Raw genomic sequence first — 17,765 nt, 5'->3', positions numbered from 1 at the left:
GGCAGATCTCTAGGAACAAGTGACCCTGGTCCTCGGCCATCACAAAGTTTGCTAATAGAATTTGCGAAAACAAAGCATACCTGTCATAATTATCGTAAAAACTGGGTACATATGCGGCTAAAGTGCAACGAACGACGATGAAAGTCAGTTCAGTTCTTCGTACGAAGGTTAGGATAACTCAGAAAATGTGTGTTAGTTCATTCTAGGCCAAGTCGAAAATCGTACAATTTCCTTCGTACAAAAGAGAAGAATGAAAAAGCAAAAAAACATTAACAATTCCAGCAGGCAAATATGAAAAACGGGTCCGTAAAAAGCTGCCACTGAATGCGCTAGGAAGAAGCATTGCCTATCTGCCAAAAGGGAGAACAATTACTGGTGCCTACTACACGGAATTGATCCCGAGAGTGCGGCAGGCAATAAAAGAAAAACGCAGAGGAAAATTGCGTGCTGGCGTGCTTTTCCATCACGACAATGCTCCGGCTCATCGGTCACAGATGGCTCTGACTGCTATTCGCCAGGCTGGTTTTGAGATCTTTGACCATCCGCCCTCCTCGCCAGACTTAGCTCCAAGTGATTTAGACCCAAGAACATTTTTTTTTTCAAGGAATAAAAAACTTGAAAAACGATATACTAAATGTATAGAGCAACAGGGAAATTATGTAGAAAAAAAATAAAATTAAAATATTCATTTGTTTTTGACGCTATTTCTAAGAACTTTTTGATATACGAGTATCCTCGTATGTAGGAAGGCATTTATGAATAACAAGTCAGTATTTTAAACAATGTAATCATAAAAACAAAGTGTATATAGCTCTTATTTGTCCATCCTGTATGTTACGAACAGTCACGTCTGAAAATATCTGTACTAAAAATGGGCAAAAAATATGTATACACTACCTTAATATATGGGCAATAAAGTCGTGTAAACATGTTTTTGGCACTTTTTTCGTATCGATACTTTCAGACGCGACCGTACATATTCATGCCAAGTTTCATTACAATGAGAGTGTAAATTAGGTTTTATGGGAGTGACTTATTCGCGGCGGATTCGTGTGACTCCTAACTTAGAAAATTAAATTCGTTCTATTAAAAATACTCTACACAAAGAAAATCGTACATTGACCAGCCTGTGCCTATCTCTGTCGCACGCGCTTAATTATACCTATTGCTGTCCTGCCCATGACGCCGGCGGTCAATAGCACTGTGCGAGAAGGACAGCAATGTAATTGGGTACTTGACACATGTTGAATATTATAACAAAATTTAGCTAAATGGATAGAAAATGAGCCATCCATTATAAAAAAGTAGAATTTAAAAAGACATATTCACATTATAAAAAAATACAAAGCTCCAAAGTCACATTTTTTTTTTTTTTTACTTTCAAAAAGAAAATGGTACCATTCGACTCCTTACATTTTATTGAAAAATAAATTGTAAGACAACTATATACATAACGCAATATTTCAGGGTCAAAATAGCAATTTTCTTGATCTTCCATACATTTAGGACAGACTAATGTAATGTGACGTCACATTACATTATCATTTTGTTAGAGGCGTTTCAATTTCTGATCTTTGTGTTGCTTAAATGCCATGAGTCCTATATAGACATTTGATCCTCAGGAAAATCCAAATCGATTGACATTATTAAAAAAAACTGTCAAGTAGCCAATTATTCACGTGCCATAGTGATAAGAACAGGCGTGTCGATGTACGAAATTCTTCGTGCTTAGCGTCCTTACTGTACATTCTCAATCATCTCAATTATTAATAACAACTATTTTGGAAATAAATAATAAATCTCATCTGTCAACCAAAAAAAAACATGTAAAAGTAGAGCTAAAGAGAAAGAAAATCCAGTACTAATTGCTAAAGCCATACCTTTCGTTTCAGCCGAGGAACCCGACGGTGATCCTTCCCGGGACTCTTTGCTTTGAGTCTGGAACTAAGTTAATCATTCCTTCTTATAAAACTTATTTACTAAATGACGATAATATAATATACACATTTTGGGGGTAGTCAGTGATTTATTTTTATCTGATAAGGCCCCTGCGTACGTATACACTTGCCTTAGAACCTGTTTACATAATGATTCGTGTTTATTTATTTATTTATTTAATATTTATTGCACAATATATGAAGGTACAAATAGCAGACTACCAGTCAACCAATTTATCTACCAGTCAACCAAATTTAATATGATTTCATACATTTGCTCCTAGACAACGAAGTTAAAAAAAAACATCGTGTATTATTATTTCATTTTGTTTTCCAACTTATTAATGAAATTGATTCCGGTTTGTTACAGCCAAATGTCATAATGTCATTTTACCCATTTGACTAAATCCCAAATTGTTTTAGTTCCAAAAAGCCTAAATTCCCAAATTGACTTGTTTTCAATACAATCAAATGTCATAATAACATTTACACATTACATCCGATATTCAAAATGTATAGTTGGTAAAATGAACAATAACTTCAAATACCGAATTATTATTAAGACTGAAAGTGAAAATGCATAAGATTCATAATTACCAAAATTCAAACTTGCCCAAACATCATAATGACACTTTCTCATAATACCTAAAATTTTAACCACGCAAAATTTTAATTAAATTAAAATTTTAGCTGCCCTGCGTTGACTGATTGCACTGGAAAACCAGTGGGCGATGGGGATATTATTATTATAATTAATTTAATTACTCATTGCTTAAAAACTGAAAACTTGATCATAATTTTAAATATTTTCCATAGATACTGTGTTTTAGAATTTTTTTGACAATGTGACGTTTTTGCATCTAGTTCATTTGATTTTTAGACATTTTGGGAAATAGTTTAATTAAAAAATCATCAAAACACGATCAAGACAAGTTTTAGACATTTTGGGAAATGGTAGAATTGAAAATTTATCAAAACGCGATAGAGTTTAAATGAGTTATAGTCATATTAAGAATACGGTAATTTAAGAAGTAGGCGTAAGTCATTTCGAGCTTTAGACATTATGAGAATAATCTGTTTTGATATTCTGACATTCTAGAAACACGTTATTATGATATTTGGCTGTAACGAACCGGAATCATGAAATTATCTCAAAAAATAATTCATCCCACCAAAAGCATTCCATGTAAAATTGGCGGCCAAGACTCACTAGCTTTTACTATAAAAGAGTTATCAGCAAAAGCCAAGTCCCTAAGCCTAGAACCCCTTGTATAGGGTTAAGGGTGAGAGTTACAGATTTTATTTTTATGGTCTTTGTATGTCCATCCTAGGCTGAACATGGAAGTGTGAACTACACTAGTGTGTGTGTGTGTGTGTGTGTGTGTGTGTGTGTGTGTGTGTGTGTGTGTGTGTGTGTGTGTGTGTGTGCGTGTGCGTGTGCGTGTGTGTGTGTGTGTGTGTGTGTGTGTGTGTGTGTGTGTGTGTGCGTGTGTGAATGTGTGAGTGCGTGTGTGAATGTGTGAGTGTATGTGTGTGTGTGTGGCTGTATGACGAAGCTGTGTGGGTTTAAAAATGAGACGTAACGGTTCCAAAAAAGATAGGGCCCACCTTTTGTTGTTCGTCTTGGCAGGGATAATTAATAATGTACAAACTAGCAAATACATTTTAATAATAATGAAGTAATCATATTTACCTGCTGTTTTCGTAATTTTGCGGAACGTGTTTGAGGCGGGTCGTTGTGCGATTGCAAATATGGGAATTGATTGTATTTCTTGCGTTTCTGTAATAAAAATAATATAAATACACATTAGGGTGGAGCGTCGTTGTATGAGAAAATATTTTCTATATGGAGGTTTTCGGGGGCGAAAAATCGATCTAGCTAGGTCTTGTCTCAGGGAAAACGCGCATTTCCGAGTTTTTATATGTTTTCCGAGCAAAGCTCGGTTTCCCAAATATTGTACCTATGAACGAGCAACCCTTGTATATTTATATATTTCGGGGATCTCAGAAACGGCTCTAACGATTTCGATGATATTTGCTATATGGGGATTTCCGGGGCAAAAAATGGATCTGGATAGATCTCATCTCGGAAAAACGCATATTTTTTTGAGTTTTTATATGTTTTTCCAGCAAAGTTTGGTCTCCCAGATATTTATAATTATTATAGCAAGTTTCGAAGTCAACCCTACTTTTAGCCCTACTTTTACCCAGCCGCCAAAGATATTAATGAAGTTAAATTTTCACCAATTATTTAAATATATATGTATATACTTCACTAATATATGTACATTTGACTTAAATAACATTTAATAAATGTATAAGAAATTACCATAAGTTTAGTGGTTTTTTAATATTTATGAAATAATATAAGATAGATATATAATAATAATAAATAATAATAATAATAATAATAAATATAGGCCCCTCACAACTCTAACGTGACGTAACTCCACGTCCGTGCATGACCACCTATGCCACGTGAGGGGCGGACATTGACAACTATTTATAGTTGATTACTTTATCAATGGCTAACGGAGCTCTAGGGACCTCGTAAATATGGAGAGACAATTAAGGAATGTACGTAATGGGCCGCTACCCGGGGGTGATCGCCGGGGCACGTTTGGAGCTGACGCTGAACGTGACAGCATGCAGACCGTCAGTGGCTCCTCGTTGAACAGGCGGGCGGGAGCCGGGGAACCCGAAAATGCCACAGCCGACTTAATCCGTGACGCTGATGATACTTTGCAGAGTAGGGCTAGTCCCACCAACTCTGCCGGTACATCGGACTTGACCACGACAAGTTCACAAGTTAACGATGATGGTAGAAGAAAGTGGTCTGAAGAAGAATTACGCGAACTTATGTACTGTTATTTCAAAGCTAGGTCACAGGGGCCAGGGTACATTAAAAGATTTGAAAAGCTGTTTAAAGACAGAAACTCGCATAACCCTAAAAGTAGGCAGTTTACAGGTAACACACTCTCCAATCAAGCTCGTAGTATAATTAACAGAGAATTTTTATCCCGCGAAATATTAGACAGCATTAAAGAACAGGCAGAAAATACAGACACATTATCAGAGTCTAACTCCCTTTTTAATACACCTCATAGTGCAATAGGACAACAAACGACGGTAGTAAGTACATCAGAAATACAAAATACAATAGAACCCATTAGAATCACACAAGTAAGTACAGTAGAAATACACAATGACATAGAATCCCTTAGTACCACACAAACTACTCATGTAGAACAAGGTATACAGCAGACTCAGACAGCAGAGCAACTGATCGAAATGACATCCAACGTAAATACAAATGAAGAGCAAGACCCAATCATATTAGACTTTCTCCAAGCTCTAGCAGAAACAAAAGATACACCCATAGAATTAAGACAAAATTTGCCCAAACCCAAGTTCAATAAATGCTTTTACCAAAATTTGCAAAAACTCAATGAATTTCTACCAAACATACTAATTACAAGTCAGACCTTGCGAGAAACGAACAACGTAATATATGCCGCAGCTAGGACATTAATAGTAGCCAACAATCAAAAACCATTCTCAACACCAACAAATATAAATCCACCGATGGACCCTCCCTGGAAGCGCCGACTTAAAGTAAAAATAGACAAAATTAGAAAAGAACTAGGACAATTTACAGAAATAGGTAAAGGAGTTAGTAGCAGACATATGATTAAAATAAAAAATAAGCTTTATGATAGATACAACATATTCACTCAGCAGGATCACGATAACATGGTAGAGATGCTTAAGCAGAAGCTGAAGGCAAAGGCTGGAAGGCTGAAGCGGTATGAGGATACTAATAAAAGGAAGGAGCACAATAAAATATTCAAAGAAAATCAGCACACATTTTACAGGAACTTGACTGACGGACCAAAGACAACAAATAATATACCAACAAAAGAAGCCATCGAAGAGTACTGGTCAAATATACTATCACAGCCAACACCGTTCAATCACACAGCAACATGGATCAAGGATGTAGAGGACGAGATGTCAAATATAACAGAATGCAATTTCGAAACCATTAGCATAGATCAAGTAAAGGTAGCAATAAAAAAATTGCACAACTGGAAAGCACCTGGACCTGATAAGATTCAAAATTATTACCTTAAGTATTTCACAAGCACACACGAACATATAGCAAAGCTATATACTAAAATCATAAATGGCGCAGAACCAATAGAAGAATGGTTTACTACTGGACGCGTCATATTAATACCGAAAGATGATAACACGGGAGATCCTAAGAACTGGAGACCAATTGCTTGCTTACCAACCATGTATAAAGTACTAACTTCAGTAATAGCCAACGAACTCTATATCCATTGTGACAACAACAATATAATAGCTCCGGAACAACGAGGCTGTCGTCGTCGCGCCAGAGGCTGCAAAGACCATCTCATGGTAAACAAGGCCATTCTTGAAGACGCGCACAAGTGCCAAAAAAACTTGAGTATGGGGTGGGTCGATTATCGGAAAGCTTTTGATAGTATTTCACACGAATGGCTTCTAAAAATTGTAGACCTGTATAAGTGCCCGAGGACTATTAGAGGCTTTCTCAAGATAATCATGCCTACTTGGAATGTTACCATGACAGCTTATGGCGCGAACGGCGCAGTCACTACAGACCCTATCTACATCCGACGCGGAATATTTCAGGGAGATTCTCTATCACCTTTACTGTTTTGCTTAGCGATAAACCCTCTCTCACAGATCTTAAATAAATATCAATCGAAAGGATACTTATTAAAAGATAGTATACACATCAATCATTTGCTGTATATGGACGACCTAAAAGTGTATGCAAACAATAAAAATAATTTGAAAGCTTTACTGGATAGTACGGAGGTATTTACAAATGACATAGGTATGAGTTTTGGACTAAATAAATGCAACATATTACACTTAACTGCAGGAAGAAGGAGTAGAACTGAAGGACAGGGACACAAACTACTTAGCGGAGAAGAATTCCAGTATTTGGGAATAACAGAAAGCTACAAGTATTTGGGCATCAGTGAGTCAGGAAAAATTGATCACAGTGAACTTAGACAACAGATACAAAAAAAATACTTCAAGAGAGTGAAGCTCCTAGCTAACACCCGCCTCAATTCACGAAACCTAATTAAATCTATTAACACTTACGCAGTTCCCGTTTTGTTATACTCCTTTGGTATAGTCAACTACAAATTAACAGACTTGAAAATAATAGATACAAAAACAAGAAAAATTTTAGCCATGAATAAAGCTCAGCAACAAAAAGCAGATGTTAGTAGACTTTACTTACCAATAGATAAGGGAGGCAGAGGATTAATGAATATGGAATATGTATACAAAACACAAATAATTAAATACAAACAATATCTACAAAATGAAAGTGACCACTTAATAAAGGCAATAGTAACACATGATAGAAACCGGAACAAATACTCAATCCAAAAGGACGCGATAGAATTCTGTACAGAGCTGGAAATTACAGGAGATGGGAACTGGACCGATGAAGAAATCAAATCAGCTGTAGTGAAGAAGAATATTAATATATGGAAGAGCAAGCCTCTTCACGGCCAATTCCTTAAGTCAGTGCTAGAAAAGACAAACATAGACGCCGAGTACTCATTCAGATGGCTAAAAAGGCAACCGATATCTCCTACACTAGAAGCATCCATATTTGCCATTCAAGATCAAGCTGTAATTACCAATCAAATCGAGAGAGACATACTTAAAAAAGACGTAGATGGTAGGTGTCGGCTTTGTCTTTCGAAAGATGAAACCGTTCAGCATATAGTTTCAGGATGCGAGAGGCTGGCTGGCACTTATTATACCAGACGACACAACAACATTGTTCAATATGTACACTGGTCACTAGCAAGAAAGCACAAATTCAATGTCAATAGCCTTTGGTGGAAAGAAACTTTAACACAACCACAAGTAATAGAAAACGATACTGCAAAACTAATGTGGGAGATACCGGTTCAAACAGACGTAACAGTAGCTCATAATAGACCCGATACTATATACATGGATAAAATACAAAAGCACGTATACTTAATAGACGTTACTGTTCCATCAGACTACAACATAGGACCAAAAGAGGTTGAAAAACTTAGCAAATATCACCTACTAAGAACAGAAGTAACGAGATTATGGAAAATGCCTACCACAGTTATCCCGATAGTAATAGGAGCCACAGGTATTGTAGCCAAAAACATACACAGATATATAGACAAATTAGATGCACAAATAAATATACATATTATACAAAAGCAAGCAGCAATCCATACAACTACTATTCTATCTAAAGTACTGGGAAACACCATATATATTGGGGAAGCCGATGCTCCTCTTCCCTGAATGTCTCAGGGCGGGACATCGACTAAATACCGACTTTTAAAGTCGAGAAAAAACAAATAAATATAGGACATTATTACACAAATTGACTAAGTTCCACAGTAAGCTCAATAAGGCTTGTGTTGAGGGTACTTAGACAACGATATATATAATATATAAATATTTATAAATACTTAAATACATAGAAAACACCCATGACTCAGGAACAAATATCTATGCTCATCACACGAATAAATGCCCTTACCAGGATTTGAACCCGGGACCATCAGCTTCGTAGGCAGGGTCACTACCCACTAGGCCAAACCGGTCGTCATATATGCATTCAGACATGTGAAACTGCCGTTTTCAAAATGCCTCTTGATCTTCGCGCTCTCCCGCTTGCGTTCTAAAGGCATCCAGGGTGCACTTTTCGCAACTTTCCCCAAAATTGTCGCAGAACTGTCTTGCACGAAAGCGACTACCATCTGACCTTCCAACCCAGAGTGGAAATGACACCTTCTTACGATATATTCCCATTACTGAAAATCACCTTTCACGAGGCACGAGTCACAGACAGGGTTCGAATTCGAACCCATGACCTCGAGGTTGAGCATCACATGTCTCACCGCTATGCTATCGGCACATCAGCAGTATATCTTATACTTGCATTATACATGATAAATAAAATAAAATAAAAAACACATTCGGCCAGTCCTCCACGATTTAAAAGAATTATGGCGTTAATTAATACATACTTTACTATTTCCTCGACGTTCGTAAAGTAGGCTAAACGGGACATACAGCAATTCAGAGTAGTATATACTCACAGACAACATTTCGTAGTTTCCGTATAAGAAGTCATTTCTGTTGGTGCTCGTTGTAGACCTTTTCCGGCGCTCGCTTCTCTTCTTCTCAAGAATCTCCTTCTGGGCTGGAGTCACCAGACCAATTAGTCTGGAAGATACCAGTGGTTGAGTTGATACTAAATGTATTTTAGACATCAATGAGCAAGCTACGTACTTTGAAAAATATGCGGTGCAAAAGGCTTGGTTTGCAAAATACCTAAGTTATTTGATAGAAATTTCATTTTTGATTCAAGTTTTTATCGCTGACAGTATTTTTCTTTCAACATGGAACTAATACTCATCGAGACAATGTTAACAAAACCAAACACAATAAAGGTTGCGTTGTTTTATAACAGAGTTTCTATGTCTACCTCCGGTCTCCATCGTCACCACATTCGTCTCATCTCTCTATTACATGCTTTTATTTAGTCGCACCTGTCCCGTTGTCTGTCGGTGTGTAATCAAATCTTGCAAGTTATATTTGACCCGCTTCCCAGATTCCAATGAAGCTGCATATTTGCATACATAGGTAGTAAATTAGGCCATTGGGACGCTGTGAAAAAAAAACGCAACCTAATTGTGTTTTGGGTTGTTACAATTGCCTCGATGAGTACAGTCAGCATCAATAGTATCTGATATTCCGGATAACTTTTTTTGATGCTGACTGTACTAGTTGCTAAGTACTAAAATATTACTAAATCTTCTAACTCCTATAGAAAGTGATGCTCAAGCAACTTGCTAGTTAATGGCTGGTTTGAGTATATGTTTGAGAACAGGAAAAAATAATGAGCACGTGTTTTGTTATATCGGCTAAAACTCATTTTTTTCCTAAAAAATCGACATTCGAAGTTTTGTAATATCTTATCGCTAAAGTTACACATAAAGACGGGTGTTTAGGAAAACTTGAGTTTAAGCAGATATAACAAAACACGTGTACATTATTTTTTCCTGTTCTCAAACATATAGGTACTCAAACAAGCCATTAACTAGCAAGTTGCTTGAGCATCACTTTCTATAGGAGTTAGAAGATTTAGTAATATTTTAGTACTTTGGAGGACAATTTCTCCCATTAGGTTGAGTTTGAGCAGCTAAAAAAAATACGTGTCCGTTATTTTAGACTACTCTATAACATATATAAATATAAATCAAATCGGAACCGGACAGTTGGGTACCTTTCCTTGTAAGTTGTTATGAAATTTAGGAGATATAAATAAAATGGCATTATGATATTTAGGTGCAATGAAACCAAAGCAAAATGAAAGGTAATGTGTAACCTCAAGAACAGCTCCTGCGACACGGGCTCGCCGGCGCGGGGCAGCGGCGGCGGCGGCGGCGACGGGGACGCCGAGCCCGAGCCCGAGCCCGAGCCCGAGCCCGGCCGCGGCGGCGGGGACGCCGAGCCCGGACTCGGGCCCCGCCCCGGCCGCGGCGCCTCCTGCCAGCTGCGGGCCGAGGGCTCGGTGCTGCCGCTGCTAAACAGGAAAATAGGGACTTGTACAATTATTTGTTCTGCATAGGGGCAAAGTTGTGGTTTCAACGCTCGTGCTATTATTGATACCCGAGCAAGCGACAGATTCCAAAATTCAACCACGAGCGGGTGCGAGGACGGGAAGAAAAATACAAACTGTAAAACATCAAACAAAATCAAACAAAAACCAAATGAACGTTATTAAATATACATCATTTAAAAGTCGATTCTACTAGCTAACATAAGGAAACATCTCAAAAATTTGCATCATAACTTTGCCACAAATTTGGATAAAATGCACCTTTCTCATCAGTTTTCGAACAATCAAGAGAACTGGTGTCCCAAGTAGCACAAAACTGCATTATAAGGTGTCACAAACTGTTCACGTCGGTAACTTTAGCATTTATATATAGTTATAATATGACATCCCAACTGCAATAGCTGAAAATTAAGCTATCGTCTGTATAATAACGTTATTATGCATCACCACTGCACAACTGTAATGCTGCAAGCGTTAATATAGGAAAACAGTTCTATATTATACAGCTTTTAGCAATTAATGGAACTGAGAGCTGAAATGTGGAACTGTAAGCTGTATTGGCGCATTTTTGTGGGCTTTAACTAAGCTATATTCTGAATAAGACGTCACAAGTGTACCCTTAGACGCTTGCATTTTAAGAAAAAACATGTGAACTACTATATTGCAATCAGTTATTCAGTGATATCAATTAACAATGATATAATGCGCCTGGCTGCATATAGTGGAACATTAGTAGTGTTAATCAGCTTATTCCATGCAATCCTATAATAACACTTATAAAGCCCCCATGATCGCTTTGGATGAATTCATATACTTCTGAATTACAGCAAACTGCTGGTTATTAGATCACATGTGGTTTGTGAACTCAATTGGAGCTGAATACTTGTACCAGCGTGGGCTATTAATCTGCTAATGTAGTTAAAAAAGATCTTATAGACTACATTTTTATCGCCTCATAGTTATTTATTAGTTACTCGCCACCAGCGTGGCGACATTGTGATCTGGAAACAGAAAAGGAAAACTGGCGGAATACGCCGAAAAATTAATAGAGAATTTTTGAAATCCCTAAAACTCATACGGAGAGTTTAGTAGGTAGTTCATTGCTATTTGTGCCACTATTTGCGTACAATGCGGCCCACAATGATGCTATACACAAATCTATAACTGATTTGTTTGACACAAGATCTCGCCGTGTCAGCTCTTTGCTGACTTATGTACTACGAGTGGACACTTAGACAGCCCAGTACTAGTCAATGTACCTCGAGTGAACACTGAAATAGCTTCTACCATTTTATCGTGGTTAATATGGTACACATTGGTGATCTGCCATTTTTTTAGATTTCAATGTTATATATTATTCATTTATCCTAATTACGTCAACGAAAACGACACCGGATTTGTGTAGGAAACCGGATGATTTTATGAGTAACAGCTTATCGTCAATTTGTACGAGTATTATGAATAAAAAAGTATTCTTTGTTCATAACATCGACTTATTTAATACTAAAATTTTCAAGTAAACAGTGATATTTTGGGGGCGCGTGTAAAATTTATCTACATTCATATAGTATTTGACAATAAAATTTCTTTCCCATTTGAAATTCACACACATGGGAATAAAATCAATGTTGTACTTAGGTACCAAAACTAACGTTTACACCTTCATTGCACCTTCTTTATAAACATCACGTCACGAAATAGTTCATGCTAACAATATAAGAAAATAATAAAGGAGTGGAGCAATAAATATTTACAATCGTCCCAATTATGCATTCTCAACTCCTTAGAAGCGTTAAATCAATCCTTTTAAGTACTTTGTGCTGAAAAAAGGGCAACAGGGACTCTATTAATCAGCCATTAAGCTGTAAATAGGTAACACGTGATCCACTAATCAGTCAATGTTCAGCTCTTAGGGTGACTGTTACCTTTAGTAATGCTGATATAATGCTGATATAGTGCAATATTTCCAATTATTCAGCTGACAGCTGACTAATTTGTGCCCAAAATAGAGTTATATCAGCACTTACAGCGCCTCTAACACTCTTATTCAGCTGGTTTATACAGCTAAGGGTTCTATTCTGGACAATAATTCAGCTACTATACAGCAGGTCTGTGCTACTTGGGGTAGGTAGTGTGCCCAGATATTTTCTTATAGTTCTTATATAAATTCCATAATAGCTACTCAATTTGACAGAAAAAAGGCAATACCCTCATCATCATTCTCCTGGCGCATTCCCTATTTGGGGTCGGCCCTCCTGATACATGATCGCCACTTGTTGCGATCTTTAGTCATTGCTGGCGTTAGGCCTAGCTCCGTCATGTCCTTGGAGATGGTTCTAGTCCAGTTGGTTGGCGGGTGGCCTCTGCCTCTCTTGCCCTCGTCTATATCCATCACTCGTCTCGTCATGTGGTGTTCGTTTTTGCGCATTACATGACCATACCAGCGTAATCGGCCTTCCTGCATCTTATGGTGTATATCTGCAACTTTAAAAGTACCTCGGATATACTCATTCCGAATTTTATCTAACCGAGTAACACCTCCAGACCAGCGCAGCATTTTCATTTCAGTGACATGTATTTTCTGTTGGTCACACTTTCTCATTCCCCAACATTCAGATCCGTAAAGTAAAGCGGGTCTCACAGCTCGTTTGTACACGGTGCCCTTGGTTTTAATTGGCATTCTTGCGTCACAGAGAACTCCAGTAAGAGATCTCCACTTGAGCCATCCTGTTTTTATTCTATTTTCAATGTCACTTACGGTATCGGCTTTAACATTAACAACGGACCCTAGGTACTTGAATTCCTCGACCTTATTCAAAGGGTTTCCATCGATTGTGGGTAGTGACTGCGTGCATATGTCGCTGTTAGAGAAATTGCAGTGCATATACTCAGTTTTCTGCCGGCTCACTCTCAGTCCATTGCCTTCCAATGATGCCCGCCATGCTTCGAGGTTCCTTTGAAGTTCCGGCAGTGATTCCTCTACTAGGACTACATCATCCGCATATAGCAGTGTCCATGGGGCCGGTTTTTGCAAGTCGTTGGTGATGTAGTCCATGACGATGTTAAAAAGCAGGGGACTCAGAGTAGATCCTTGGTGAACGCCGACTTTCACTTCGAAGGTGTTACTCATGCCGGCAGGTGAAATAACTCGGGTGGTAACATTGTTGTACATGTCTTGTACGATACTTATGTACTGTTCCGGTACTTGTTGGGCCCTGAGTGCTTGCCATATGAGTTGACGCGGTATTCGGTCAAAAGCTTTTTCAAGATCTATAAAGACCAAGTGGAGATCCTTTTTAAGGGCTTTGTATTTGTCCATTAGTATCCGTAAAGTGTGTATCGCATCCGTAGTGCCTACTCCCGCAGTAAAGCCACACTGGTTTGATGAGATGGTTGTGAGTTTATAAAGTCTTTTGACCATTACTCTTTCCCAAATCTTAAGGGTATGTGACGTCAGCTTAATCGCTCTGTAATTTCCACACTCCGCTATATTTCCCTTATTCTTATAGAATGGTACCATGTTGCTCAGTCTCCACATATCAGGCATAGTTCCTTTAGATAAGATAAGGTTAAATAGATTTGTTAGCCATTTTACACCGTAAGCACCAGCTTTCTTCCATAGTTCTGCAGGTATTTCGTCAGGGCCTGAAGCTTTGCCATTTTTCATTGCTGTTATAGCGGTTTTAACTTCAGTAGGTGTAATGACTTCTATGGGGCCATGAATAGGAGAGAGTAGTTTCATTGGCTGATGTGGAAATTCTTCATTCAGCAGCTTTTGATAATATTCGTGCCACCTGCTATTTATCTCTTTATCTGTTGTTAATAATTTTCCTGAATTATCATTGATGTATTTGTTTTGTTTGAAATCTTGTGATTGTTTATTACGTTGTTTGGCTATTTTAAAAAGTTCCTTTTCGGTTTCAGCATTTTGAAGTCGAGATAATAGCGCATCCTCTGATGAAGCTTTAGCGATGGCTGCGGCTCGTTTTGCTGCTCGTTTTGCAACAAGATACTCATTTTTATCTAAATCCGCTTTAGATTTTTGCCATATTTTAAAGCTACTTTTCTTTTCAGCGATCGCTTGCTTTACTTCATTGGACCACCAACTAGCATCCTTACCGGTATTTAGTTTACTGCCTTTGGATATCCCCAGGGTCTTCTTGGCAATCGTTATAGCATGGGCGTGTAAATCATTCCAGGCTGCGTTGGCGTCTTTTTTATTGCAATCATCTATAGAGTCTACGAGATATTCTTCTACTTGTTTCATGGTTGTGAAACCTTCGGGTTTATTCAAATTATACCACTTGATTCTAGGGAGCGATTTAATTTTGCGGTTTTTGTTCCAATTTGGCAATGTTAGACAGGCTACAAGAAGACGATGTTGGGTGGTTAAAGGTTCACCTGGGATAACCTTGCAGTCTCGAAAGAGTCTGCGCATGGCCGCATCACAAAGAAAAAAGTCAATCTGTGTGGAGACACCTCCGCTTTTGTAAGTGATTAGGTGTTCAACCTTTTTCTTAAAAAAGGTATTGACTATGCGCATATTTTCATAAAAAAGGCAATACCCTATTATAGAGTAAAGCGCTATTAATTTATTTTTTCACGTCAGACGATTTAGGTGGGAAGAGGGGTCCACCATGTCTAATTTTTAGGGTTCCGAAGTTTGAACTATCAAAAGAAAAAACCGGAACCCTTATAGGCTCAGTCGTTCGTCTGTCTGTCTGTCCGTCCGTCTGTCACAGCCTGGACTGGACAAAATAAGTTCAAATTTGGTACACATATGTAAATCTGTGACCTGTGACCCAAAGACGGAGATATGTAACGTCAACTAATGAATTTTAAACATTGGGGCCATTTTAGCCTGAAGGCGCTAGGAGGATGGTAAATAAATAGTATAGTGGGCCTTACGAACACTAAGAACGGTGCTAGTCAGCGGTCACTCACGAATTACACACGGTCAAGACTTTTTTTTCAAAACCATGCCTTCTATTTGATTACTGAATATTTATCATTACAAAATATTTTAATTGAAGCAAATTGTGAATAGATTTTTAATATTGTTAAGCGTATTTACTTCGTATAGTAAATTCATAGTGTAGAATATTATGAAATACTGACTTACCATGTAATGATCATGTTACATTATGGTTAATAAATAAACTAAACTAAACTAAATAAACTAAACTAATTTGAGCCTAACTTGCTTTAACTAAATTAATTGTGTGCAAGCACTATTGATCATTTGTACATTGTGTTCTTACTAAAAACTCCTACTTAATTTTGGCAATTAGCCGGGTCCACACAGAGCGAGCATACGCGCGAGGCAATTTCCTCACGCACAAACCGGCCAGTGTAGACGTGACTCGGCCGAAGCGGCGCATGCGTTTTCCTCGTATGCTCGCTCTGTGTGGACCCGGCTAATAAATAAATTATCAGTACAAAATAACTAAGAAAATAAGGGATTTTATGACAAAGCAACGCTTGCTTGCTTTTGTTTTTTTGCTGTTTTGATAAACTAATTTTAGAACCACTTATACTACAATTAGTATAAGTGGTTCTAAAATTAGTTTATAATTTTTGTTTCTATTTAGGTAATTATATAATTTGTCTTACAAAATTTGCTAAGTCTCCGGTTTAACTGAAATTAGGCATACTTACAATACCAGCCAAATTATAGAAACATCCTAGTTGACTACTGAACCCTAAAAAGGTTTGCTGTAAAAACTTGAAGGTGATATATTAATGGCCATATTTTAGATGTTGGTAAGGCCAGTGACAAAGCAATGTTATGATGCCAACAAGCTGATCTGATAATATGGCCATAGGAACTCTATGGTAAAACAAATGAGTTGCTAAACTTGTCTCAACAAGTGACTGTTCACAGAAAAAAAAATATTGTTGGGCAGATCATCATAGGGCAAGAATCATATTTGTATATTGAATAGTAAGCTACAGATAACTGACCCCATTCATACAAGTTTCTATGCAGGGGGTAAGTTATCTCAGCAGCTTACTGTAGCAAATCAGACACAGAAAGGAAGAACTTCACTCCTCTACCGACCTGTTGTAAGTGGAGTATGTGTACAAACGCAACAGTTAGAAGCAAGAAAAGAGCTTGTAGACAGTCTTCTCTGAAATCCCTGATAGACAGTCTTACCACATTAACCGTACCTTCACAAGTTACAAGAATAGCATACTCATTTATTTCAAAATAAGATATAGTAATACTTACATAAATGCCTCCTTGACTTTATTTAGTGCATTAGCAAAGTTATTCCTACTGTCATGCACTTTAGGTATCTGCTGAAAATTTCTCAAATATTTCTCTTTCTCTTCTGCATCACTATGATTTGAGTTTCCTTTCTCGTTTGTGGATTTGATTTCAGTCTCAGAATCTGATATGTTTTCTTTCACATCATTATAGTTTTCTGACTTAATATGAATCTCGTTAAGTACTGAAGATTTGAGTAACGACGCAGTCCTATTTCTGCTGCGATACTGAAGCTGGTGGTCCCTTAGTTGCTGGGCTACATAGCAATTATCATTTTCAATATTTGTCTGCCGGTTACGAGCTTTTAAACGCTGCTGATATAGTTCCAACTCTCTCCTTAATCTGTCTACCACTAGTTTCTGAAATAGATTGAAACATATATTATTTAGAATAAAACAGGGAAAAGTTAATGAGGCACTTCAAATACTGTCTGAGTGGCAACAACTAATGATAGCTATATGGTAAAACTTAATTTATTCTATAAAGTGACAGAGCCAAATATCATTATAGTGATCAAAGAGAACTATACAAGTTATTATAAAATAACTTACTTGAGCTTGACCAATAGCAATAATTTCATTTTCTGCTTCTTTGACTTTTGATTTCAGATGTAAATTCTGAAACAAAATTATCACAAACATTTTATTAAACTACAAATTGTTACTTTTACGAAATTAAAAAAGTAATCATGGTTTCGACATGTTATTGCACCGAAGTAAACAATGTTTTGATTTCTTACATTTTCATCTTCCCGAAGACGCGTGACCCAAACCTGTAAGATTTACAATTACAGGCTTAATGTGACTGCTTTTGCTATTCAGTATAAGTAAAGAATAATATATTTTTAAGTTTGCAACAA

The 17,765-nt window shown here is 37.4% G+C and overlaps 1 protein-coding gene across 1 annotated transcript in view; it reads right to left on the bottom strand.

Annotated features, from left to right (window-relative positions):
* The window catches only part of LOC133516783 (inactive protein tyrosine kinase pTKL-like), a 33,724-nt gene that overhangs the window by 15,082 nt on the left and 877 nt on the right, over window positions 1–17,765 (bottom strand). Inside the window, exons 3-9 of the mRNA XM_061849736.1 lie at window positions 17,646–17,678; window positions 17,458–17,523; window positions 16,868–17,265; window positions 10,402–10,599; window positions 9,110–9,236; window positions 3,631–3,717; window positions 1,881–1,944 (exon numbers count right to left, since the gene is read on the bottom strand). Coding sequence (XP_061705720.1) covers window positions 1,881–1,944; window positions 3,631–3,717; window positions 9,110–9,236; window positions 10,402–10,599; window positions 16,868–17,265; window positions 17,458–17,523; window positions 17,646–17,678 — 973 coding nt within the window. The remainder of the gene's footprint in view (window positions 1–1,880; window positions 1,945–3,630; window positions 3,718–9,109; window positions 9,237–10,401; window positions 10,600–16,867; window positions 17,266–17,457; window positions 17,524–17,645; window positions 17,679–17,765) is intronic.

This window comes from Cydia pomonella, chromosome 4, assembly GCF_033807575.1.
Source record: "Cydia pomonella isolate Wapato2018A chromosome 4, ilCydPomo1, whole genome shotgun sequence".
Taxonomy (NCBI): Eukaryota; Metazoa; Arthropoda; class Insecta; order Lepidoptera; family Tortricidae; genus Cydia; species Cydia pomonella.
The sequence above is the reverse complement of the archived record's forward strand: the minus strand, read 5'-3'. Positions and strand labels throughout refer to the sequence as shown.